Source organism: Anser anser (assembly GCF_964211835.1).
Source record: "Anser anser genome assembly, chromosome: 11".
Taxonomy (NCBI): domain Eukaryota; kingdom Metazoa; phylum Chordata; class Aves; order Anseriformes; family Anatidae; genus Anser; species Anser anser.
Window position 1 is genome coordinate 20,673,962 of NC_139732.1, and position 26,381 is coordinate 20,700,342.

General features: G+C 41.6%; 1 protein-coding gene across 1 annotated transcript in view; it reads left to right on the forward strand.

Annotated features, from left to right (window-relative positions):
* WFDC1 (WAP four-disulfide core domain 1) overlaps positions 1-26,381 on the forward strand; it is an 82,043-nt gene that overhangs the window by 33,603 nt on the left and 22,059 nt on the right. Inside the window, exons 2-3 of the mRNA XM_083794879.1 lie at positions 15,663-15,799; positions 19,253-19,312. Coding sequence (XP_083651005.1) covers positions 15,663-15,799; positions 19,253-19,312 — 197 coding nt within the window. The remainder of the gene's footprint in view (positions 1-15,662; positions 15,800-19,252; positions 19,313-26,381) is intronic.

The following is a 26,381-nucleotide window of genomic DNA, read 5'->3' on the forward strand; positions in this document are numbered from 1 at the left end:
AGGAAATATTGTGCATTCTCCAAACCCACAGCATTTATAAAAGCACAGCTGGAAGCAGCCAGAAAAAGCTGCTGATGGATCTCCTGTAGTTTATTTTCTTTCACAGCAGAAAAATATGCAAGAAAATGACATAAACATGCCCAGATACGTGATGACTGGGATTGCTTTTATTTCTGTTTCATAGTACAGATTCACAGGCAGTCTTCTCATCCCCCTCTTAGCTCAGGAACATCAATTAGCTTCCTCCAAACACAACCCATATCGCCACGGCCCTCTGGAGGATGAAGTGCAGCAAATAGCACAGATGCTTGTGGGATGACTCCACAGCCAGAGCTTCTCCAAGTACACTCATGTATTTGGGGGAGTGGGTGGGTGGCTGTGAGTGACTGCATGGTTGTTTTGACCTGCTCTGCAATGTGACATCTTTCACTGAGCTCTGGTCTCTGAGCCCTGCTCTACCCCTGAGTCATTCTGCAGATTTGATTGCTCCTGGAGGTTGTTGGTAGAGGCCCAGAGGATGGAAGGGGCAAGAAGCTCAGCAACAGATGGTGGTTTCTCCATCGCAATACACCCAGGTGTTTAGTAAATCCAACCTGGACGTTGGTGCAGCAGACATTTATGGCTATTTCTCTTTTAAAATCAGATTATAGTGACGCAGTCATTCAGTCCATTAGGGACTGAAGTAATGAAGGGTATTGCATGTGATGCCCCAGTCAGACAGCACCATAACAAGCATCGTGGCGTCTGCTTCCAGCCCTTCCCAAGCCAGACACTCTAAGCAGGCACTGATTGCACACCCTTAATCTCTTGTTGCATCTCATAATTGTTTGTTCCAGCCTTTATCCAAGTGATATTAAATGCAAAACACAGGAAAATGTTATACTCAACCTTTCAAAATTAATCAAATGTTTTTAAAGATGCACAAGATGAAAAAATCTACAACTCTGCAATTGAGAGACAATCAAGAATAAAGCACATAAAGCAATCAAGTTGCATTTAGCTGGGTAACTAGTCTGTGGTAGCTGATACACACACACCAAGGATTTGCAATGCTTCGCAGTCACTGGAACATAATAATGACAAAGGCTGAACTTCCAGCTAGGACCACAGATTTTATGAAAAATATCTCAAAGTTAATTATCTGTAGAAAGGTTGAAGCACTGCTCTAGAAGGTCAAGAGATGGAAAGTCAGCCTCCAGTTCTGCCAGCAACCTCTGTTGTATCATCGCACAAATCCCATGAACTATTTGTGATATAGTTTTAAAAATTAAGATAAAAATAAAATTACTTTTTTTTTTCTTCTTAAAGAGTCAAAATGAAAAAAGAAAAAAGCCATTGAAACCAAATTAAGTCTAGAGAAAGTATTTGAATCACCGACTGAACTCTTTTCATCGGGCGATGTTACATTTTCAGGATTTTCTGGTTTCCTAGGCAACATATTTTTGCAATCACCCAGCCTGTGTCCCCCAGCTGGCTGATTGAGCCCACTGATTGAGTTACAAAGACTGCACAGCAGCTCTGGATGGGAAGGGCATGTGTCAAACATCTGCAGGCTCTGCTTTGGGGCTGGCATCAGCAATGTGCAGGTCACTACAGAAATATTTGTTAGGACAGAATGGAAAGGAAGCCGTGAGGGAAAGACATCATAAAGGTGTAGTCATGAAATCACACATTGTGTTTTCTGCTACAAAAGTTAAACCCAGACATATAAATTATGATAACGCTTTTGGTTTTGAAATCGTTTGTTTGCTAGACTTTTGACTATCTACTGAATGGGTATTTTAAATTTTTTATTTCATGTAAACTATAAAGAAAATATCCTTTTTTTTTTTTTAATTGAAATTATAGAGAAAAAAATAAAAAGTAAAATACTACAGTCCTACAGTCAAAGTTTTGGCCAATGTAAACTTGTAATTTCTGTAAATTAAAACAATATTTTCCTTGATTAATCTACGAGGAAACATTTCATATTTTTATGGTTCTTGGGTAGAAATGAGTATGTCATTAAGCAGATAACAAAGCCAGCTGTCATCCACTGTTGCCTGTCTTCCCTAGGTACTGCACTGGTGCCACACTGCCAAGGTATGGTAGTTCTCCCTGACTCTTACTCAAGTTAATTATTTCAATTCAGCCACTATAACATACCCAGGCAACTGAGTCCTAGAGAACTATCGATTCCTAAAGAAATGGTCACCCTGAGAAATTGTGACATGAAAATAATAGAATTTTTTCTTTGGTAAACAAAAATGTATACAGAAATTTATTGGTTTAATTTTTAAATGATTTTCATAATAAGAAAATTGATGTTTTTCTAAGTGGTATTGATTTTTCATTTCAATATTTTAGGTAATATGCTCAAAAAAAATTAAACACTTCAAACGTGAATAATTTTTTTCCAAATCACAAGAATCAAACTTTTTGGCTGCATAGAGCCAATGGCAGGAAAGCTGATTTCTGGTCGTTGAAGATTTTCAAAGGGTTGATAGATTGTTCTGATACACAACATGAAACATTTCCAAAATCTTGCAGTTCTTCAGAGAGCGGGAAAAATCTTTCCACTCAGTTCTTGTCACAGGGGAGGTATTTCATAGTGAACTTTAAAAGCATTGGCAGATTTCTTCCTTCAGTCAAAGGAAAGCAGTGTGAGTTTGCATGTTTCAAAGAAAACTGATATTCTGGCAGACAACATTAATGTCTATGTATGTGTGTATCTTTCAAAATGCACTTGTCATCAGACTCAATTGCACTATAACTCATATCCCTAAGAGTTATAGAGGCCTTAGGCTATGATGAATTTTTGAGTTGTTTTTTTTTGTGTGTTTTTTTTTTCAAGGAAAAATTGAAACTAGTCAAAACTGAGACATATTATTATTTGAGATTTAATTGCCACAATTACTGAAAAGCAGAAAGCTTTAGATGAGAAGCCTAGTTATCTGAGTCCAGAATGCTTACTGTATTTGTAAATGGATAGATAGGAGCGTACAGCTTTTCAGGCCTGAATTTAGAAAACACTTGATTCTGATGGTAAATAAGAAAGGTCCCCTTGGTTATGTAAGAGCAAGGGGGAAGCATCTCACTGAATAATCCTAATGGATTATACGGCCCCAGTGAAAGTCCAGTATTAGCCACCAGCCAATAGCTTTACATCTGGAGTCAGGGGGCGAAAGTCAGATAGTGGGTGGCACTCGTTAAAAATAGATCTGCTGAAGAGTTTAAGACGATTATTGGTCCTGATTCGCAGGATTAGACACGTGGAACAGTCTGTCAGGCTGTTTCTTCACTTGACCACACAAAAGGCTTCTCTCAGGCTGGGATAAAAATCGGTTATATGGCCAGACCTCTCTCCAGGGAGGTGAACCGGGCAGTGTCCGAGCGGAGGCAAGAGAAGATGCCTTCCCTCTGCTCCTCTGGCTTTAACCTCCCTCGTGGTGGTTGAAGCCAGAGCTGAGCACATAATCAGTCCTGCAGAGATTTATGTGGCTTAAACACTGTAGATGTAACTTATTAACGTGATCTCCCTGCCTGATGCTGTGAAATCTTTGCAGCTAGGTGTCTAACGGGTTTATTGAAACTGCAGGTGTAGCAGGAAATTTGCAGGTTCTTTAGCGAGGGTAGCCAAGGGGAAGGATGGGCTGTGGACATGGAAGAGATGGAAGGGGCTTGAAATCAGAACTGTCAGCAGGAGTACCCAGTGTAGGGGCTAGCTGAACAGAAATACAAATATGCCATAATTCATGTGGAAAAACATTGTTTTGCTTGTTCTTGTTTCTTCTTTATGCTTAGTTGCAAAATTGCTCTGTTTTGCAAGAACATACTTAGCAAATATTGCAGGGGAAGAATATATTTCCACTCAGGAACAGAAAATTATACAAATTATGCATTTTACGAGTCTAAGCATGCAGATTGGATAACTACAGGTATTTATCTCTCGACAGTCTTTTTCCCTTCATTTGCTGGGACAATGATAAAACAAATGATTTACAATAGTAAGCACATTCAGAAAAGTTACAATGTGTGCTCTCTGCCAAGGAGGAAAAGTTCCATTCATCAAAGAAGTTATTACAGGTAGTTTGTCCAGATCTTGCTAATTTCAGTAGGTAAAAGGAGTTACTCATCTAACTCTTGCTGTACGCGTTAACTGATGGCGAATGAATATTTGGCTGAATCATTTGAATACTGAGCTTTCTACTGACGATTAATGTAACTGCTGGACAATCAGACCTGTACCACAGAAGCGCAGATTAATTTCTGAGTGAAATGAAGAAATGTCGATTCAGGCAGTTTATTTGCTAATGGTTTCTCAAACAGCTCATTTGGAATCGCTACACACATTTTGTTTTACCTGGGGTTGTGTCTTTCATACTTACAGTTCAGACTCAAGCGCTCAAGTGCATATCAAAAAAAATGTCCTTTTCTAATTGGGTTTCTAATACTACCATCTGCGGCTTGGATAAAGTATTTAAAGATCCTTTTCTCCCTTCATTCAGGTGCTGACAGTCAGTTCCCCATCCTCAGATGCGGCTGGGCTCCACATCTCAGCAGCACACCAGTGATAAAGGAGAAGCCCACAAACCCAGTTACACAAACCATTACAGGCAACACCCCTTCCTAAGCCTAATGGCTGCACAGAGTGCGATTTGGAGGCAATCTCACTCAGTGCTTCCCCTGTAAATAATAATAAGATACTATGGATCTGTGGGAATTAAGTTCTTAGGAGGCAGTGATGTCATCTCCGCAGATTCAGGGCACTATTCACTTGCTTTCTGGAAACATTTTATAGTTATATAATATTCCTCAATCCACATTCTGGATCAGCTTTGTTCCATCAGGCTTTTCCCATTACTCTAATAACTTGTGTCTGCAGCTTCGCAAGTTTATATGAAATATGCAAATGGCTTTAACAACAACAACAAAAAGCCAGGCAAGGGGTATCTTCTAAACCATGATCATTGCTTACATGGATATAAATAATAGGGGCTGTTTAACTGAGGGCAGCTTATTTCTTATCTGCAGAAATATTAATGCCCTTCCTGTTATCTAATTCAACATAATGTAAGGGGATTTACTGGAGATTAAGAGAGGAAGTGGGAGAAGGTTTTATATTCTTTTGGGCCATGCTTGTGCTCCCAGGAGTTTGGCCATCGCTTCCATCAGAAGAGGCGATTGCTTTCCTAGGAGTTAAAAAGAATTGGAAAACAAGGTATGCTCTTACAATAGAGAGAAAACATTTTGTGGAAAAAGAAGCAGTTGTTTGGGTTTCAGACTCCCTTCCTTGCCTCTGGAGGGACGCATTTTTGTTCTCAGCCCCGTATTATGGGAAAAGCCCAGCACGCCAACAGCACGCAGTGTGCGCCAGCACTGCTGGAGCGGAGGTAGGCTCTGCAGAGCTTCACTCCCTCTGGATCGTACAGGCTGGCCAGACAGTGACAGAGTACATTTCTATTACATAATATTACAGAATCAGTACAATTGTATATACAGCTCCTCGGGGTGCTCCAGGTTCCGGCAAAAAGAAAGGCTGTTATACGCTCTGGCCATATATTCAACATTCCCCAAGTGAATGGATTAGGATTGATGAAAACGTATTGATTTTATACAAGGGGAAACTTTATACATATATGAGGGAGCTTCCTCAGAAGCACATTTCTATTTGTCTTCAACACTTTGAAGTGATTCATGGTGTAAGTAAGGATCAGGTCCCCAGATTTACCATTGCTGTTTAGAAATACCACATATTTGGGGAATCCTGCACACCATAATGCCTGTTTCTACTAACTGCATGAAATAGTAGAATAACATTTGCTTAGCTGCCCGTCAGTCTAGAACAAAGTATCACCTTGTTTTCTGAAGGTTGCATGTTTCCAGAAATATTTTGGAGAAGTGAGATGAGTCTCTTCATTGCAAAATTATTCTTGATAAGTAGAGAAGAAAAAGGGTTGTGCAAGAGCAACAACTATTCTGTGGTTTTAGTCAGATTTCCTTGGATGCCAATAGCTGGCTCATGTAAACTGTATGTGAGCCTGACTGTGTTAAACAGCGACAGAAGTTTCTTTGGCATCACTCACAGATCTCACATTGCACGTAAAACGCAAAGTTGACTCTTTTTTCAGTGGATGTGACATTGGGAGTTATGCACAATTATACTCAATGAGGATGAAATTATGAGACCTTCAGGGCAGAATTAGGGCCTACACTGTATTTGCACTGGGCTTTTTATGACGTTTGATCTTATGATCATGCTGAATTTCATTGCTCATTTTGGTTTTAACTGTCCAAAAGCAGGTTAGAAACTCAATATTTTTTCTAGGCTGTAGAGTGAAGCAGTGCTGCCTTCCCACAGACTTCCACAGAAACAGCAAAGGACATTTGAAGGAGAAGATCACTCTTAAAGTGTGGATTGTCTCTGAGGAAGTCTGCCTACCCACTCATCCCTTCTGCATCCTACATGTGTCTGTCCTTCCCACGGCTGCAGCAGGCTTCTGGCCATGGTCCGTTATCTCTGTGATTTGTGACCAGGGATCAGGAACATTGGCTGTTTTGAAGCAGGCTGGGGCTAAATCCATTCAGATCACCAGATTTTACAGCTTTTTTTTTTTTTATTGTTTATTATTCTGAGCAAAAGTAGTACTCCTCTGGGAAGTGAAATAAAAAGTGGTCATGGATAAAATGATATGGCTGTAACTACACTGTTCACTCGTTTGCATTCACAAATGGAAACTATTGTATTTTCTGAAAGTGAAGGTTGAAGTCATTCTCTGGTCAGTTTAATCCAGACAGTGATCCTATAATCCGTGTTAAATTTACTGGCTTCCCCTTCTAATCGGGCTGGAGTCAGCATGATTTCTTCCAAATGTTAATAAAAGCCAGGGAGCTCTTACTCAGGAAAGCAAATGGAAATGAAATCCACATTTCCAGTCATTATTCCAACTAGTGTCCGACTTTGTTTTTATGTTGCAGTATTATGTCGAGCTCAGCTTCTACTCTGTGTTTTTTTGTTGTTGTTTTGTTTGTTTGTTTGTTTTTGTTTTGTTTTGTTTTTGTTTTTGTTTGTTTGTTTGTTTGTTTGTTTCTGACCTGGAATGCTGAAGTAGTTTGACATGAACAAGAAAATACTTGGTTAGGAAAACAAACAACAATCTTGCTATGGAATACTGAAATATAAATACACCTGTTTTGTTTGTATTATCTTTCCAAGAAATATGAAAATTACGTTCCCGATTTCTGAACTTCATCTGAAGCACCCCATTTTCCCTCTTTTCTGAACATAGGATACCTTTTTGTCATGCATCTCCCATTAGCAACTTTTGTATCAGCAGTGTTACCCTATTCTATTGTAATTTATTCCTCCCTAGTACTTGGACATTCTCGCATGGATCTGCAAAGCCAGAGGGTGGATTCGCACCAGAATCCCTTATCTGGAAGAACCCCTACTGTGACCCCAATACAACGTCTACTTCTGGATGTTTATTCGTACCTTTTATTGCTGCTCGACGTCATAAATATAAGAAATCTTATCCTCTATGCAGTTCCTAATACCTATAGGTCCTCAGATGAGAGACCTAGCAGACAAATGGGAATTAAACATCGCGGTTTATGAATATAAAGCTGAATTAGTCTCACCATTAGGACTAAGCCAGCCCATGATGTGGAGTGAGCAGGCAGTTCTGGGCATGGCATCGCAGGGCTTGTGTCCCCACCTTGGCTTCTGGGGATCCTGTGGTAAAACCAGAGACCCTTCAGTTCTGGCATGCTCACAGCTGAGATTTTCTGCAGGGTGTTTCTGAAGGGTGTTTCCTGTTTCCCAGGAACACAACCTCATTTGTTTGAGCTAGGGACAATGTTGGCAAGAAAAATGTCCGTGTTCATTAACCTGATGGAAGAAAAAGGGTGTTTACTCTTCCTCTAATTTCCTCTTGATTTCTTTTCCATCTGTAGGCATCTTCTTGGATGACTGGTGGTTAATTTGCAATCTTCTGTAAAGCACCATATGTGAATTAATCTGACTTTCATCTAATCTGAAATGAGAACCCTAAATCCGGCCTCCATTTCAATAGTCTGCAACAGGTTTCTCCAACACCACCGTACTTCAGTCATTCCTGACTGGATTACGTGTGGAGACGCTGAGTTTAATTGTGTTATTCCTGGCAAAGAAGGGGAAAAAAAGCAGAGGAGAACTAGTTCTAACAATCCAATTTGTGAATTATAACTGTACACTCTAATCTAATCATGGTTTTCTTTCCCCAGATGTGGAGAATTTTAAGAGTGCCTCATTATCGACCTCTAATTAAATCTAATGTGAAAGAAATGTTGGATGAAATCCTGCCAGCACTGAAGTTTCTGGCAAAATTCCCTCTGACTTCAGTGGAACTCAAATTTTGTTTTTTGGGTTTTGGACTCTTCTGAGGATAATAATTATAATTATTTATTATCTGGGATCTGCAGTTAGAGCTCAGCCCTCCTGGCACTGGGCAGGTGAAGTGGCCGTCTGCTTTTAGCCGTGTCGCCATGTGAGAAGCAGAAGGAGCCTTTGGATGGAACAGCCAAGTGAGGTGGAACGAGGCAGGGAGTAGGAACAGATCTTGAGACTAACAAAGTTTGTCATAGCAGCGAATCGTTTATTAGAAAATATAACATAGTGCTTTCCTTTCACTGTGGTAAAACCTTCAGAAGTGCCTGCCTATGGCCAGATGATTTATTCCTGAGGCTAGCCAGACTTCTCTGCAGACAGAGTCTTTTAGGAATATGCATTTGCATTTAATGAGAAGAAATATCAGTCCCAAATGAGAAGGGCTCAGTGATTCATATAAAAGCTGGCAGAGGTAAAGGGGGCGTCAGGCAACCTCTGGTGCCTTGGGAAGGAGTTGTGAGGACAAAGACCCCATCACAGAGCCATTGGGAGATCCTGGTTTTACAGAATTCCTTTCTCAGACCCCTGTGTGTATTGTAAGAGCTTTACCTCCAAAGAGCTGGCTGTCTTATACAAGACATCCCAGGCAACCCTAGCTGCAGTTATGTGTGTAGGTGTTAACCACATGTACGGAGGTTACGACAGGAGTGAGGGCTCACAAGAGAGATCTGCAATGACATCCCTAACATATGAGAAAGGAGTAAGGAACGTGGAGTCTGGCTTGAGGGGGATGCTCTGCACAGGAGTTGCTGCAAACAATATATATGAAAATCTATTATCTGTGGTATTTACAACTGCATCCTGGCTTGACTATGACTTTCCCAATTCCTTCCAACATCTCATTTAAATTCTTCGCCAAGTTGTTTTTCTCTTCCCTATTGCACTCGTTGATCTATGTAGTACAATTAGAAGGCAGCATGAGGGCAGTATCTACAAGAAGTTGTTTATTTCTGCACTTTATTGCAAACGTAAGTTCTCTGGATGCTCAGCATCTAAAGAAATGTATTTTCTTCCTTTTATTTCTCTCTCCCCTAAGCTGCTAAAAGTTTGCTTTAAAATTGCAGTGTGGGTCAACAAAAGTATGCCCGAATGCCTGTTATAAACTGAGTTTTCCATTAGTGACTATTCACACGATATGTCAAGCTAACAGGACAGATATGGAGAGTCTCAAATTTGGCTTGCTGATTTTCCACTTTGCTTACAGTAGCACTGCAGCAGTGGAGATTTTTCTGTCTGTGTTTAGCCTTTCTCTTTCATCAGCACTTTTGGACTAGATGCCTTCTTGTTTTGTCTGTAAGGTTAATTGAAGATGAAAAAGGATTATAATTAGGTCTCTTTCACAGCACCACAGTGTGATTGACTTTTTTTTTTTTTTTTTCCTATATGCAAGTTTCAACGTGTCTTTATCAGCTGTTCCCACATTGTGTTCAGAGATGAAGGTCTCTCAGGCAGGGTCTCCTCGCTGGCTGTCTAGGGCAATGAGGGAACCTGGGGGAAGCCAAAAAAAAATTTGTTTGAAAAGCAGAATTGCTGGGCTAGGACAAACTTTAAGAATATTCTTGGAAAGTCCCCACCAGTTCCAAGGAACTCATAAGAGGGTATTTCCCTGGTGATTCTAGGAGGTTCATCTGAGACTTAGTAAATATTTTGGTGCCTACAAGCTCTTTCTGAAATGCTTTCTTTCCCTGTGTTTAGTGTTTTGTGGTTTGTTTGTTTGTTTGTTTTTTTCAAGTTATCATTTAAATATAGCTGAGTGGTTGTTCACATCATCAGCTGAAGGGATATGCGTGCATTTAACCTGTAGTGCTTAGTGTAGCTACTGACAAACCTATTCCAAAATTTCCTTTCAGTTTTGCCTACTGTTTATGTCTATAAAGAAAGATTGCCTAACATGAAAATGTCTAAAACAGTCAACTGTGGAACATCGCTGCATGAGCATCAGGAAAAGAGTCCTCTCCTTTCAGCTGTAGTGTGACTGCTTCGTGAGGATGGGTAATGGCTGTTGTAGAAATTTATCCTAAGTAGTTTTTTATGATACTGTGGTAATGCAGTAGCAGTAACTCCTACAGCTGTGCTCCTTCTAGCTGTCACTGTAATATGGATAGATGTTTCTTTTAATGTAGGAGAGGCCATACAAGTTGCTGTGAGAAAGTCCTTCATCTTAAGCAGTTAGTATATTCGGCCAATGTTAAGAGGTCTCTTAATACCACTGTAGTGCTTTCTATTCTTAGATGGATACTCAGTGGAAAAAAATGGCAGTACATCAATATTATGTTATACATGTAGAAGAACCAGTATGGGATAAAAATTTTAAAATCCCACTGCCTTTACTCTATCCCATTTTCTTCTGTAGAACATGTGGTTTATGTCTCTGGAGACAAATCTGAATCAAAGATTGTCAATGGAATGTGAAAGTCAGTGGAAAGCTTTTCGCTGACATTAATCAATGCCGTAAAAGGCAAAAAAAAATAGATGTTATCTCAGGTACCTCGTAATGTCTAAGCTAGCAAGTAGCATAGCAAAACAGGAATTGATCTGCAGAGCTGAGTTGCGGCTACGGCCCCTGATGTTGCTGAGGACCCAGACTCTGTACCATGGGACTTTATTTATTGACCATCATTTGGAAGCAGGAGTTCTCAGACATCTCCTTAATCTGTGGATCTTCCTCCTATTAAAAAAGCATCATATGCATGAACATTGCAGTGTCTTCATTGAAAAAAAAAAAAAAAAGAAAAAAAAAGAAAAAAAAAAACAGAACCTTTTTTATTTGGACAGTTGCAGTCTTAAGAAATTACTAAGACACTCTTAAATGTCTAGGCAAAGGCATAAAGGCATCTCCCAGTCATATTGTAACATGGGTCAGAAACCCCAAACTAGTTTCAGTTTGCAGTGCCAAGCCATGCTTTCAAAAGGTGGGGGATGTTGAATTTTAGAGCGAGATTGTTTCTATTATGACATTTTCTGTGGAATAAAAACACTCATCCTTTCAAGTTAAATCAACAGTTGTAGCAAAATGGCTAAAAGAATTGCAGTCAGATTCTCAATTGGCTTTTAAAGAAGAGAAAATGCTATGACATTTGAAGATGACACTAACAGCATCACAAAAATAAATTAAATGAGTCTTATCTATTTTTCTGAGTGGCTTTTAGAGTCTTTAGAATGCTTTTTGGATTGTTACTGCTGAGTAGTATTAACAAAGTGCCAAACATCTATTTCTGTGTAATTCATCTTTTGCAATATTTGGTATGACTGAAGAAATGGAAGAGTCAATTGTAACTGGAAATGGAAGAAATGAAGCATCAGAAAAGACAGGATGCTATCAAATAAGAATGTAAAAAGGTTTCTGAAATTAGAAAATGTGAGTTTGTAGCTTTCAGTACCTTACTCAAACAGGTGATAATGCCATTTTTGTTCACGGCAGACTTAACCATAGCTGCTAAACTGCAAAGAGCTCATACAAATAGAATTCACTTCCAAACAAAATAAGACCCCAATCAGATAGAATACTTCCCTCTATATTCATCCACAAGTGGCAGATTTCTCCAAAAAGTTTCAGCCCTGACTTCTAGGTCCCCACTGCAGAACACGACTTACATTTGGACAAAGCAAGACTGCTTTTGGAGTTTATAACCAGAATCTCAGAGCAGGTGGATTTCAGAAAACTTACGGATTTATTATGAACTTTGTGTAACATTCGGGGATCCTCTGACAAGGATAAAAATACGTATTTTGACTTAAGAAAAAGATGAAAAGTTAGATATGATATAAATCATGCGTAATTGTTTTGGGGAAGAGTTTGATTCTCCAGATGTGCAGTTCTCAATCTTCAGTGACAGAGTTAAAGGATTTCAATCCAGCTGCTACCTCAGCAGCAGAAGTGCAGACACACAGAGCTGTTCCAGGGGCAGAGCCCGGGTCTGGCTTCCTGGCATGCTCCTGAGCACCAGCATGATGTGTCTTGTCCCCACGGTGATGCTGTCGTCCAATGCAATGTGTCTCACTCATCGTATGGTAAAATGCGTGGATCTGCCACTTGGGAAGCTTGGGATAGGAATCAGAGACTTCTAAATATTTAAATCTGATGTCTTTGAAGATTAAATTGCCAAGCTGTAGGGCCTAGCTGGAGGTAGTGATGCTTAGATCAAGTGTTTGCCACTGGAAGAAAGGGACGTGAAACCAAAACATTCTCCTTTTGAAATATATGGCAAGTTTGTGTTCCCCTTTCCCCCTTAGATCTTAATTAAGTAATTGCTAAGACTGCCAGTACAGATGATGTTTACAGAGAAGCTAGTAGCAAAGACTGTGGCCAGCTGTGCGGTATATTGCACTAGCAAAGAGGTGAATTAAATATCCTGAAAAAGCATATCCTTGCCTACTGTCCTAAAAACCTGCCAACCACATGCACATGGAGGTGCCCCTCCTGATCTCAGCGCTTGGGATATGAGGTGGCATCCTCCAGCACAGCAAAAGCAGTGACACAAGAATCAGGCACATCCAAAACTGTCCCAGAAATGCCAGGGGAAAAAAAAAACATCTCACAGTCTGGGCTCATTCAGAAATTATTTTCCATTTGTGTCTCACCCAAGTGTTTATTCTCATATAATCTATATGACGGTTGATAGGGGAGGGAGAGAATGAGATGAAAGAATGATGATGTGCTGTGGAGAAGTACTGTTTTCATCACCCATTTTGCTATACAGGCCACATGCACAAGATCCTAAATACGTAATGGCAGGTTTTCTGCCTGCTCCTCCCCAGGGCAGAGAGCAAGACCCAAAGCTGAGCCGTGAAAGCAAACAGCATACAATCCTTCCATGAGGAATTACCAAACCTTATTTGCTGCATCTGTCAAAATAATTGCACCTCTCAGTGATATTTATCTCTATATTCCTTGTTTTAAGTACATTCATTAATTAAATGGCTCAGCTTATTTCAACATGGCCCTGAACTGATATGAGCAGTATATCATACTTGTTATCCTCTGAGCATATTGCTTTGAACTCACTCAAATTAAAAGGCTTTCTGTCTGCTCGTCCTCTTTTTTGTGCCTTTTCTATTTTTCTATTTCCTTGCTTGTTGTTATGGAGGGGATACCTGGTGCATCTGGGGCTCACAGGGGAACCAGCACAGGGCATTCACAATAGAGAGGCCCCAGTGAGAGGAGAAGGGATGTCACCATCCCATGAATGCCCTGCTTCCACCTCCCAGCCCCACCACCTGGCGTGTCCCTGCACCCTTCTTGCACCTCTGCCGCTCTTAGAGCACCTCTGCTGAACCCACCCAATGGGAGAAGGACCGATGAGTAAAATTGAAATCATGTGCTATAAGAAGCAATAACTGAGGGATATTTTAGTGCAGTAGTTTTAATGGTTTCCTATTTCCTGCTAGGGAAATGTGTAACTAATTAAGTCTATTACATTCATTTAACTCAAACAATAAAAAGTGCCTCATGTCATCAGAGCTATTTACTAAACACGTTTTCCCGGTGGAGGGAGGGGAGAGTTTGTAAAGGAAACATCCATGACATCTTAGGTGAGGGTTCAAGACAAAATTACAGCAACAAAAAACCTGTAGTTGTCCTGCAAGTCTCAGCATTAACCATCTCATCTGGTGATCTGAAAATTGCAGCAGATTCTAGGATTAAATGGGGATTGTCCTATTAAAGACTCAGAACAAAAAGGTCCTGCATAGCTCCATAAACCAGCCTTGACTATGGATGCATCACCCCTCCTTAAAATAAGCACTGCTTCGAAACCCCGTAATAGGCAGAATAATTCACAGCATCGCTTCTGTGCCAGGGAGCAGAAGTCTCCTAGATCCCGTTTTGCTTTGAACAACCAAATGCTGCTGTAGCACTTGTTGCCGTTCAGTAACTCTGATAACGGCACTACCTCACCGATGCAAGGAAATTGTTGTGGCTGTGCAGGAGGAGGCGGCTGTGTTCCTCGGAGTCAGCACAGAGCTGGTGTTTGCCCTTCAGACAGCCCTGCCTTTGTGCAAAGCCGAGGAATTTGCCTGGTGTCTCCTCGCATTGCTAGGCAAGTGTGCCAAGAGCTCGACACCTTCCCTTCGCCGCTGGCCCACATCGCATACCTCCCCGCAAATCTCATCATGTCTAGTCATGCAGAGTGGCGGGACACCCTTGAGCATATGTTGTGCTCAGCCTGCCCGTTTAGCTCGGCATTGCCTGCTTTATGTCTGGCTTCCCAGCGTAATCTGTTGTGTCTAATTGGAGATTATTGCAAGTGTCACAACAGAGACCAAATCTGACAGTTCAGCTGAGCACCGAAGTAATGAGTTAAATAATGCACCTCGGAAAAGTTAATCCGTAAAAATACGTTAGACATCTCTTGTTTTCCAGGTCAAAGCAGAACTATGTTTAACCTTTTAGAGGTTTTCAAGAATTTGGGGATGGGGGACAAGTAGAGCAGTTATTCCGTGGAGCAATGCAGTCTTGGTATTATTATACCGGTATATATATATATAAGTGGTGTAATTATACCAGTCCCATGGTATAAGACAGATTTTCTCCTACTGAGGAAGAAGCAACAAAAATTGGATTTTGTTTCACTTCTCTCAGATCTTGTTCCAGTAGATGACAGCCAGACACAGAAATAAAACAAAGTACCGTATTGAGGAGATATTAAATCCGGCTGCCAACAATTCGCTTCATTTTTCTAGTTATTGATTGCTGTCAAAGACCTGTCTGGGGAAGGATACAGAATCCTGGTTTATGACAGCTCACAAAAATACCGAATCTTCAGACTCTTGCTCTGAGCACACTTCTATTACGCCACTTAAATTCTCCCACAAACACCGTTACTTTATTCCCTAGGTCCAGCAGCCCAAGCAGGCACAGAGTTATATCATCTGTTCTCCGGGACAAGAAGGCAGACTGATGGAAACATCCGTCTGGCAGGGCCGCGCTGTCTGTGCTACCAAGAGGACATCTCTGTGGCTCCTTTATGCAAAGAGAGATGCAGCATGCCCTGTGCCTACAGCAGAGATGCTCCAAATGGATCAGAAACCTCAAAGCCAGCTCTTTTCTTTACCCTTTGATTTCAGCAGTGACCTTGGAGAGCCACACAACTTGTCACCTAATTCCCTGAGCCCTCTGGATCGTCCGCTGCCATATGTGCCATACGGATGTTGTGAATACAAAAGCCACCCCATCCTCTCCCATCTGGACTCACTTCTGCCTAACCACTTCTCCCAGGAGGCTGAAAGAGTCTTTTTTTTTTTTTTTTTTCCTAAGGAGGTGAAAGAAGCAGGCAGCAAACTACTTAGTGTAGTTATTTGGCGGTTGTCTGCAGCAGTCACAAGACAGCAACAAAACTCCTGCCTTCTCCAGTCCTTGCTACTAGCCAACAAGCAAGAGTCTCTTTACCAAATGTAAGCAGTCTTACCAAGACTGAGGCCCCATTCCTTGTTTTCTTACTTTTGTTCCATTTTTCCCCACCTATTTCACATGTGGAGACACATACTAGCCCAGCGTACAACTCTTTCTTTGATCTGTGCACCAGAAAATCTGTATCGAGCCAGCCGCACATTTCTGAGGAGATTAAATTCGCCTTTGTGGTTCATCTGAAGCCTGGCAGATCTCCTTTGTGCGGTTTATGGTTCAGGGTCCCAAACCAGAAAAACCCTACAGCCCTTGTGTAATTTTAAGCACATGGGTAGTCTGAGCAGCAACCCTCCTTCTGTGGGACGTACGCACTTAAAGTTTAGCATATGTCTAAAATCTTCTGCAAACAAAGTGCTCTGTTTTTATACACTTGTGAGGGACATTCACTTGAAGATTACTAATTTGATTTTTTTTTTTCCTTTGGACTGCTTTAGAAAAGTCAAAAATGTCTGCAGCACTTCACATGAACAGGTGGAGGCCCTTTGGTGTTTGGGTATGATGGAGACATAAAGTCCTAAGGAGTCCTTCAACACGCAAAGCAAGAGGATAGCTAGTGGAAAGTCAGAGGACATTGTGGCAGAATATTTGCCTGTGTGGCAAGGAAGAGGACTAGAGAGACCATATAACATTATCATCCAGTGGTCAACACCACAGGAATGTGATTATTACTAATTAGGCCACATTTTCTCCTGATTGCAAGACAAAGCTGAAAGTCTGTCATGCCTGGTGAAATTGATGTCCTAGTACAGTTTTACAAAAAGGTCTTTATTGCTCTGGGTTGCTCTATTTAACCAAGCATGTCCTGCAAGCTACATATGAATGTCATTCACAGCTGGAAAATGTTTTCTGAGGTCAGCAGCCAGACTCAGAAGGAAACCATCCTCAAAGGTATTCTTCTGGACTGTGCCCATCCTCTCTCAGCAGTGGGAACATTCCCATTTTGCGGGAATTCTTTATGTCAAATAGCAAATGTTCGGATTAAATATTATGAAAGGACTGGGAGCAAGAAGAAACTGCACCTATTTTTCCCTTCCTTTTGCCTTTGGTTTTATAGCCATTTTGAAACACGAAATTTTTTTCGAAATGTATTTCCTCTGAATAAACTGGGTGGCTATTTATGGTTTCTGATGAGAAACTAAGTAACTGATAGCTTTGATTTGCATATTTATTTATTCTTTTGCAGGAAAAGTAGAAGGAAGTTGCTCATGAATCTGAAACCTATTACAAGTGTCCCAGTTCTTGACTTGGGGGTGTTCAGTGAAATATTTTATCTGAAAATATGAATTACTCCTTTTAATGTTTTCAACCTGATAGGAAATAAAAAATAAAAAATAAAAAGCAACAATCACCTTGATTCAAATAAGACTGAGGAAAATCTAAATTGATGGGGAAGAAAGCCTGGCTGGTGTTATTTGTGGGATCTGCAGCCTGGAAAATCTGAGGGCGACAACCTTAAGGGGACATCTTCAATCTATCTCCCAGGATGGAGGGAATAAAGGGATTTCTTTGCTAACATAAAGTTAGGAGCAAGCAGGAATTTTCTATCATTTTGATGACATTGACAAAGCCATTTTGACTTCTTGCACCAGTGGCTTTAATTGCTGAAGTAAAACAGCCCAGAGGGCTGAGCTAACACAGTGCTTTCAACATCGATCCACCCCCGATGCTTCAAAGCCCACGTCTAACCTCCCCGTCATCTCCCGTGTCTGCACTTCCCAATTTATTCACTGCATAGAAGCAAATGGCACTGTGGTGCTGAGGAATTCGGGAGATTTGTGCTTGCTGCCATCGAGACTGCATTTGGTATTTAATCTTCAGCCCATAAAAGTTGCAAACCATACTTCTAAAACATGCTCACAGAAGCCGAACTGATTGAGCCATCGCTGCTGCACCTAGCTAGGAAGGAAGAGAGGCAAGTTGCCATGGTTTATCAACCCTTCCCCATAAATACCCTTTGCTTTGATGCTTCAGATGGCCTTAGCATAGATCAACAGTTACAGCCCTCAATAGTTTATTCAGTAAGCTGGTGTTTGTAAATAAAGTGGAGATTTTAATCCGCCCTAGCAAAAGGGCAAGTTTGAAAAGGAGGAGTGATTTATATATGGATCCTGTCTCTGTTCTCACAGAAGAACTGGGCAGACACTCAGGTTGCAAGACTCACAAACATTTTTTTGCACAAAATCAGAAGAAAAAAAATGAATGCAATTAGGCTGAGATATATTGCTAGGGAGCAATGGTGGAATTGTAGTTTTGTAAACTACTCCCATAGTTTTCATTCACACATCTTAAAAACCTGAGGAGCCCTTTCTCATTGCCAAATTTCTCTGCCATTGCTCTCCGTGACCTGCCAGGTCGTGCAGCAGGATACTGCTCTTCTGCAGTGGTCCCCCAGCAGAGGGGAGGTCACGGCAGGGCCTTGCTGGAGAGGTGCTCCCGAGGCTCTTTTGTCTTTCCCTGAGCCACAAGCTCTCTGCTGACAGTTTTCTAGCTTTTGTGATCTCTGGAATTCATCACTATCATTGAAAAAACAGGTTTCTGTGCAGGAGCTGTTGTGTCTTTGGTAGCTCAGCATCGAAGGGCCGTGTACGCGTTAGCCAGGGATCCCCACAGTAAGCAGTGCAAAGTTTTCATTTGGTTCTAGCACTGACGGCAGGAAAGGGAAATCTTCCAGAAATTACTGTGCCGGTGATGTCTGGCCTCACTGCCCAAAGTCTTGTGCCAGTCATGGCTCCTCCAGCTCTGAACGGCCAAAATGTCCTCAAAGCCCATGAGGCTGCTGTTGAAAAGAGGAACCCAGAGCTGTGCCCTTGTTTCCTTCTCACATGTCTGTCTGCAGCCACCAGTCAGCACCCATTTCACTGCCACCGTGAATGGTGGGGAAGGTGCTGAGCTGCCCCACTGCCACAAAGTCCCTGCGGCTGGATCCCAGCACAGCAAATTGTAGTTATGGAGCATGGGAGCTGAAGGGGCGGACCTGCACCCCACTGCTCGCAGGAAGGCTGGAGGCTACAACGCATCCACGTGGCTGTCTGCACTGTCCAACGGGAAACTGCTCTGGCACTGGCTGCTAAGCCCATTAAAAAAAAAATAAAATCATTATTTTAAGCAGTGGTTATTTCATTACTGCACTAAAAGAGATTCTGGCCATTTAAAGGACCATGATAGAGTCTGTAATATAATTACATGATCCTGAAAAAGCAATATTGGAATTCAATCATTCTGAGCAATCCACATGCGTTTCCTGAAGGTAATCAGGCCCTGTGTCATGGGAAGCCTATTGTTCTCCGTTCCCCAGGGTCTCTTTCTCCTACAATGTACAAAGGGCTTTTTTGTCAGGACCAACAAATCTATTTCCTCAGCTTAGCTAGAGATATGAAAACAATGCCTGGATGATCTAAACAATTTGTCCTTCCTCAGCCACTCTGCTTTTCTCTTTCTAGGTTTCCCGGTTTCCCTGTTTGGGAGATGGCTGACGTACAACTGATGACACATTTTGTGAGGTAAGGCTCTGCTGAGCTTTGCACCAACGTAAAACTAAGTCAAGGACAATCATTCTGCATTGGGAAAAGGATACTGAAGGGCAGCATTTACATCCCTTTCTCCATGGCTCGTATAGAATTGATAAACAGCTACTAAAATATATAAACCAGCATCCAAGATCCACCTTTAGGGGCTTTAATATAGATTTAGGCACTTTATTATCCTCTTTGTGTTGCAGAACACTCTAAAACATGTACACTGTGAGATTTGATTTGTAAACACTGGCCCAGAACTCAGCATTCTTTCATTAATTCTACCAAGAATGTTATTTTGTAACCAGAAAATTGAATTACCTCCTCTATTTAACTGTAGTACTTTCTACCTTCGTGCTAGGAAATTGAATTATCCAGGCTGGTTTTCTTTTTCCACTGTGTAATAACGCAGGACTTGTCTGTGTTAAAATATATATGCTGTCCTTCCACTGAGTAAAATTCCACCTAATTCATACCTGTCCAAGCTTGTTGAGGTTAATAGGAGTTAGCTAGGGAAACCAAAGCCAGAATCGAGTCAATATCTATCTTCTGCGGAGGGCCTCCAGGGCTCAGACAACCTGGGAGAGGCAAAATGAAGTGTCTGACTCAATGAAGCTCCCATTACCTAATGACTCCCGATTGGAATTGATGCAGTTTTCTGAAGGAAAAACTTTCCTTACAACTCACACCTCCCCTGCAGCAGCGAGGACGGTGCCAGCAGGCCCCCTCCACAAACACGCACTGCTGCAGCGGTCAGGGGAGATTAACAGCATTTCCCCAAGGCTTCCCAGTGGAATCAATGCTTGCTAATCTTTAGAAAATTACACTAACAAGCTCCAGGCCCGAACGGCAGGAGTTCAGCGCACCAGTCTCTGAAATTGCACACAGGCCATTAATGTATCAAGGCTTTAATGAACCAGAAAATCTCTGCTAAGCAGAGGCCACAAGGATGCTTTAAGGTTCCCGCCTCTCCTAAGCTGGTTTTAGTAGAGACGGTCAAGGCCGAAAGCAAAAAATGTTACTTTTGGAACTGCTCCAGTCTGGGGAGCTGCCCCTGGTCCTCAGAAGTGTTTAAGCTTTGAAGTCCATGCGAGGAGATGAAGCAGCCTTGAGAAAGCCTGAACTCAGAAGACCTTGAATGGCAAGCTCAGGGATGACTGCTGGTTGTTGTGGCAGTAGATGCTGGGTGTAGTTTCAGGGGAAAAAAAACACGTCTATTTTCTCCTCTTTCAAATCACCAGGAAGAACTAGAAGGTGTAGCTGGCCAAGATACAATTGCTAGAGGCTGGACATTTGAAAATGAATGAAATCTTACTATAGCCTTCATTAAAGAAAAAAAAAAAAAAAAGGAAAAGGAAAAGGAAAAAAAAAAAGCTTTTTTTTTTTTTTTCCCCTACCGATCATAAAATCTACTTATTTCCTGAGCAATGTTCTCATTTACTTGATGCTTATGAGATATATTGCCTGTTTTCTGTTTTCTACTTTGTTTTCTATTGGGCAGTGTGCAAGATTGTCTAATCTCTAAAAGAAATAAGCATCTGTTTCCTTTATGGTCCATGTCTGATTTAAGGTAATTGTGCTCCTATTATACTCCTACACAGCATATCTGAGAGAAAATAACACCAATTTTTTTTTATTCTCAGAAGATATTTTAACTTGTAATCCAAGAGGAACGCACATTGGTTCTTTCTTTAAAAGAAACAGCCTGCAAATGCTTGTCCCTGATTCAGGGAAGAGTTCAGTGAGCTGGCTCCACGCCATTGCAGTGGACCTGGTGCTGACATCTTTGCAGAATCAGCACCCAAGGGGCTCCTGCCCTTAAAGCTCCGATGATTGGCACATACTCATCCATCCTGATGCACCAGCAATTCACAGCCCAGGGCTGTGTAGGTAGAAATAAGAAAGCTGTTTTCTCTAAGAAAAAGTCTGAAAATTTTGAGAAAATGTTACAGAATGCAGGAGGCAAAGTCTTGGAGATAGTAGTATCACCCTTTGGAGGCAGGGAAGCTATTTTCTCTCACTTCTGTGTATTTTGAAACATTTTGTTTACAGTCCCCAGCATGTGTTGGCACTGACAAGGAGTGGCCCATCATAGATTTTTGCAGAGCATCAATAGCCAGGCTACGGTGTCTCTTCACCAAGAAAATCAAGAGAAGCTACATCTTTATTTATGGTCCTTATACTTGCAGAAATCTGAAACGATAAGGTCACTTCTTTATCTTTGCTTTTTTGGCGGATCAAGTGTTTGATTTGGAATCCCTAGGGAGCAGTTTGTCCAAAAGGCAGGCAGTATTTCTGCTGCCCCAAGGTGGAGTCTCACTCCCATGCTGTTCTCAGATGTGGGGCTTTCTCCATCGCTATCAGCAGACACTGTTTCCATTCTGCAAAGCCCATCGCTAAAAAGGTTCAAACAAAGCAACTTTCCCATCCTGACAAAAACAACCAGACATGCATCTTAAGGATTTCTGTTTTCCAGAGCTCCTTAACCTCTGTGACCTCACCTCTTGGATTTTAATAAGGAGCCCTTTGTCATTTTTATTTCATATTGCTGATTCTGACATGAGGAAAGAGTAAGTATTAACTTAAATTTGTTACAGAACCAGCATTTTTTTTAAAGCAGCCTTTGAACAATTGGAATGGTTCCTTGCATAAAATCCTCAATGAAAACTGCATCTGAAGCCAATATTTGTCCCCCTGCAGAGTGTGAAACCCACAGATTTCAGCACAGATGCTGGAAATCCTGTGCTATGAGACTCAACAGCAATGTCACTTGCTTTGAGAATAGGAATTCATCCTAAAATATAGTGGTCTCAGAGCAGTTTGCCTCAGCAGAGGATCTGCCACTCAGTGGGAAAATTAAATCAAGAAGGACATAACGTGAAATGTTGCCACTTGAAAAAATGAATTTGAAATAGTTTCAGATTCTTCTCTTGCTCTTGTCAGTTTTCTAACTTTACACTCCCACATTCCTGCTTTATAGGGCTGGGGTTTTTCTCTTCTCTGTTGTTTTCTGCAACTTGTCCCCAAACAGAAAGGGAAGTTGATCATACACAAGAATCAGTCCCAAAATATACCCCATGTATGAAGTGGGAGGTCAAGCACAGATGGTTGGATGTAGAGCCCTCTGATGAACTTTGGTTTCTGTAAATGAGAATTTCTTTCACACTCCACTGTAAACCCTTCCTCTCTATCCTGGGTGGGATGGGGAAGGGATTGTGTTACATTTCAGAGTGCCCTGACCCAGAGAAGCCCTCAGAGCCTGTAAACACAACCTCTGCTCATCCTTGCCTCTTGGAAACACTCATCTGCTGTCAACACTGCTCTGCTGTCAACCATCACCGCTCTTCTAGCCTTTCACTGCTCCCTTTCTTCCAGTCCATGACCCCAAAGAGGGTCAAACTTTGCAGACTGGGGAACACAGAGTAATTGTAATTCCAAGTGCTAATTGTGCTTTGGGGTGGGGACCATCATTGTGTTCATTTCGTACAGTAGCTGGAACAACAAAAGTCCTGCTCTGTGATGAGACCTCCCCAGTATTACTCTCATACTCACAATGTCAGCAGATGAAACTTTCTCAAAGGGGCAGATTTTGGGGTGCACCTTGGCCCTGCCATCCAGTAATTCTCAAGCGCCAGGATGACAGAAACATAAAGACCATCCGCTTGGATTCGAACTGCTTACAGGAATGTTTTTCTTTGCCTCATTCTGGACCTAGTCATAAAACCTTCTCTCCGTTTTTCTGCTTTCCTTAAATAGGAGTTTCGTCCCTTCCGAGGATTTGCTGCAGATTCCAGGATTTGCCCTCGTTTCCCGACCCTGGGCTCGCAGTGCCCCCCTAGGCAGTGGGAAGGAGGCAGCGTGCACCATAGAAGGACAAACAGCAGCCGTGGGGCTGATCCCCCCCCCAACTCCATTCGATGGAAAGGCTCCAGCTGGCTCCAGTGGGAGCTGGATCAGTCCCATACCGGGGAGGGTAATGATCCAGCCATTTAGCCTGGCATTTGTTAGACCAGAGCAGCAGCAGACATTACTCACGTCCCAAGATATGCAGGGCTATGGCCAAGATTTCTTGTGGATCTGCAGGCTCTGTGGGGCTTCCTGGGACCCTTTCCATGTCTTGGTGGTTTTGCCAGTAACCCCTCGTCTTCAGGGCAAGTCCTCAGGGCTGAGCAGCAAGTCCCTCTTCTCAGGGTGGCCCCAAGCCTCCTAATCTGGAAGGAGCTCGTTTACAGAGCCCTGAATCAAAAATATGCTGCTCATGTTTCAAAGAAACCAGAAATTATTTTCTACATCTGTTCTCCACTGAGTATGGAAATTTAAACCAATTTGGGCTGGTATATAATGAAGAGAAGGTAAAACTAGCCGAAATGTCTCTCAAAACTGGTCAGCACACTCTCAGCCTCTCTATTATCTGAAATTCCCAGTCCAGGCAAAGACAGCTGAAGTTCATAGGATTTTCTTTTTCCTTTTTTTTTTTCCTTTTTGTCCTGAAAACTAGGAAACTGATGAAATATATTGGCATTTGGGTTTGTGATATACATGGAAAAAAATATTAAAAGTGAGCATTACTATCTAAATTATATATTTAATGTGGCCAATTTGTAAGTAGTGACAACTTGCAATAATTACCCACCTTTTGGAGGGAAAGCCATTAGTTATTCTTGTGTTGAACATGCTTACTCCATGTTTCCAGAGGCTGCTTTTTTTAACGAATCACTGCTCCAATGGATGTATTGTGCCTAATGCATTTGCTTATGCATTCCTGAGACTTTGCATTTGTCCCAGCAGCCGCCTGGAAATTGCTGACTGGGACTCTCACTAACAGGCTGATCTTGCAAATATTCGCTTGAAGGAAGCTGTTTGTATTCCCGTTTATTATCTGCTCCAATCTTTTAGGAAATAATCACATGCAAATCAATCAGGATGACAGCATGTTACCATTATAAATCCCAGTGTAGAAGAGGGAGGGCAGCATCATTTTCTTCCTATGAGAGAGAGAGGGAGACTGTAGGAGCTTGGCTGTCGTGCCCAGTCATGTGTGACCTGTGTGAAAGTTATGGAATTTCTGACCCAAATTCCAATGTTTTCTCATGAATAATGGTGCCTTTCTATAGCATAGACTGCAGGAGTGGGTCATTCTCCCTTAATTTGAATAAATTCCTTCTATTCATTCAGAGTTTAAATCTGTTTTCCTTGGTAGGCCTTTGAAGATGAGGAATTGCTCAGTAATAATTCACAACTACTGTGTCTGAGCTGATTATTGAGATATTTAGGTTAATGACAGCAGTGTGAAGAACTGCCTGAATGGAAATTCAAGACCACAGCTCCAAACAAAACCTCTTCTCGAGGCAGCTCAGCAACAAATCCTAGGCTACCAGTTGGGAAGATCCTACTTCATCCATGTTTTGTAGTTTGCTTTGTCCATGTTGACATAGAGAATGAAGTGTTCACTGCTCAAGCGGTCATTGGGAGGACGATGTTTAAGGTCCCTTCAAACTCAAACCATTCTATGATTCTGTGTTTGAAGGAGGCAGAGAGCTTCCTTGAAGTTTCTAGAAGCAGGACCAACCACTCACCCAGCTGGTTGTTGTCCAATAAGCAGCAATGCAGAGGGTGTTAGTTGTTTCATAAAACCCTAGAATATCCTCAGTTGGAAGGGAACCACAAAGATTATCAGCTCCAACTCATGGAATTGACCCTTTGAGCCTTATGCTCAGACTACAAAACGTTTCAATCTGCGAAGGCTGCCTGGGACCTAGTGATGGCAACAAGCTCCCCCCCCCAAAAAAGGGAACTTAGTTGTAGCTAGACAGGTTTTCTACAAAACTAATCTGGGAGAAGAGCTATTTAACCCCTTGAGACTAAGACAGGAGGCCTCGAATCTGAGGGAGGTGAATGCAAAGATGAAGAGACACAACTAACACTTCCACTATTACATTTCTTTTAAGAGTCTGGAAAAAAACAACTGTAAATGCCATAACTTTTCAGTCACAGTCTGAAACAGCTGTTTAAGTCTGCACAGAAAAGTAAATCTGCCCTGCTGCAAATAGCATGTCCTGGGTTTCTTTGGCAGAAGCATTGAGTTAATTGAGACAGAAAGTTTGTAATAACTGGAGGTTCTGCTGAATTGAAGCCCCAGATGAAATGCATTGTACAGTATTTATCTCCATTACCTTGTCATGAGAAGGATTTTCACTCTATTTACATACCATGAATATGGGGCTTGCAAACCTCAGTGCCCTCAAAACCATATTGTTCCAGCACAGACGATCAACACTGCAGTACATCCTTCTTCCACAGAAACCTTCCAGTGCCTAGAGCTGCTCAGGGAGCTATGGGAGGTGTCCTTCAGCCACCAGCTGGATTAGTCTTGCCATTTCAGCTCTACAAGACTTGACGGAATAAGAAAGCATTTGAATTTTCTTCTCCAAGCTACTGAGTTTCCACTTACTCCCAGCACATGAACTTCAGTTTGCATTATTCCTAGGACATAAAGTCTGAAAGGGAAAAAAAAATACAGTGGAAGAGGCTTTCACTCTAGGTGGAAAAGATGAAGTTCAGGGAACCCAAATGTATGTAGACTATAAAGGATCGGTATTTAACCACACAGGAAATGATGATTAAATTAATCCACTATTCTCCTTTTTGCAGCTCTTTGGGGGATTTATATCAAGAAATTAACGAAGGAATGTTGTAGTCTGCCAACAATGTAATTAAGGAATCAAGCCTCATCTGAGCTTTCTCATGCCAAAGAGCTTGTTGGATGTAAGTTGGAAAAACGTTCAAATTCAAAACTTCAAAGAAAAGATGGAGAGATATTGTGAAAAAGCATTTGAATATTCAACTATTCACTTTCTCCAGTTTCCTTAACACTCTCAGAATACTGAAAACACGAATGATGAAATAATGCAGCTACTTTGGGAGGACTGAGGAAAAAAAAATGATGAGGTAGGGCTGGTTACACTCAAGACGTGGTTAACGGCTTTGAAAGACAAGTAGACTTGACAGGGGACCTGGAACTTATGCCAAATCAACTGCAAATGTTTGTCCCATACTA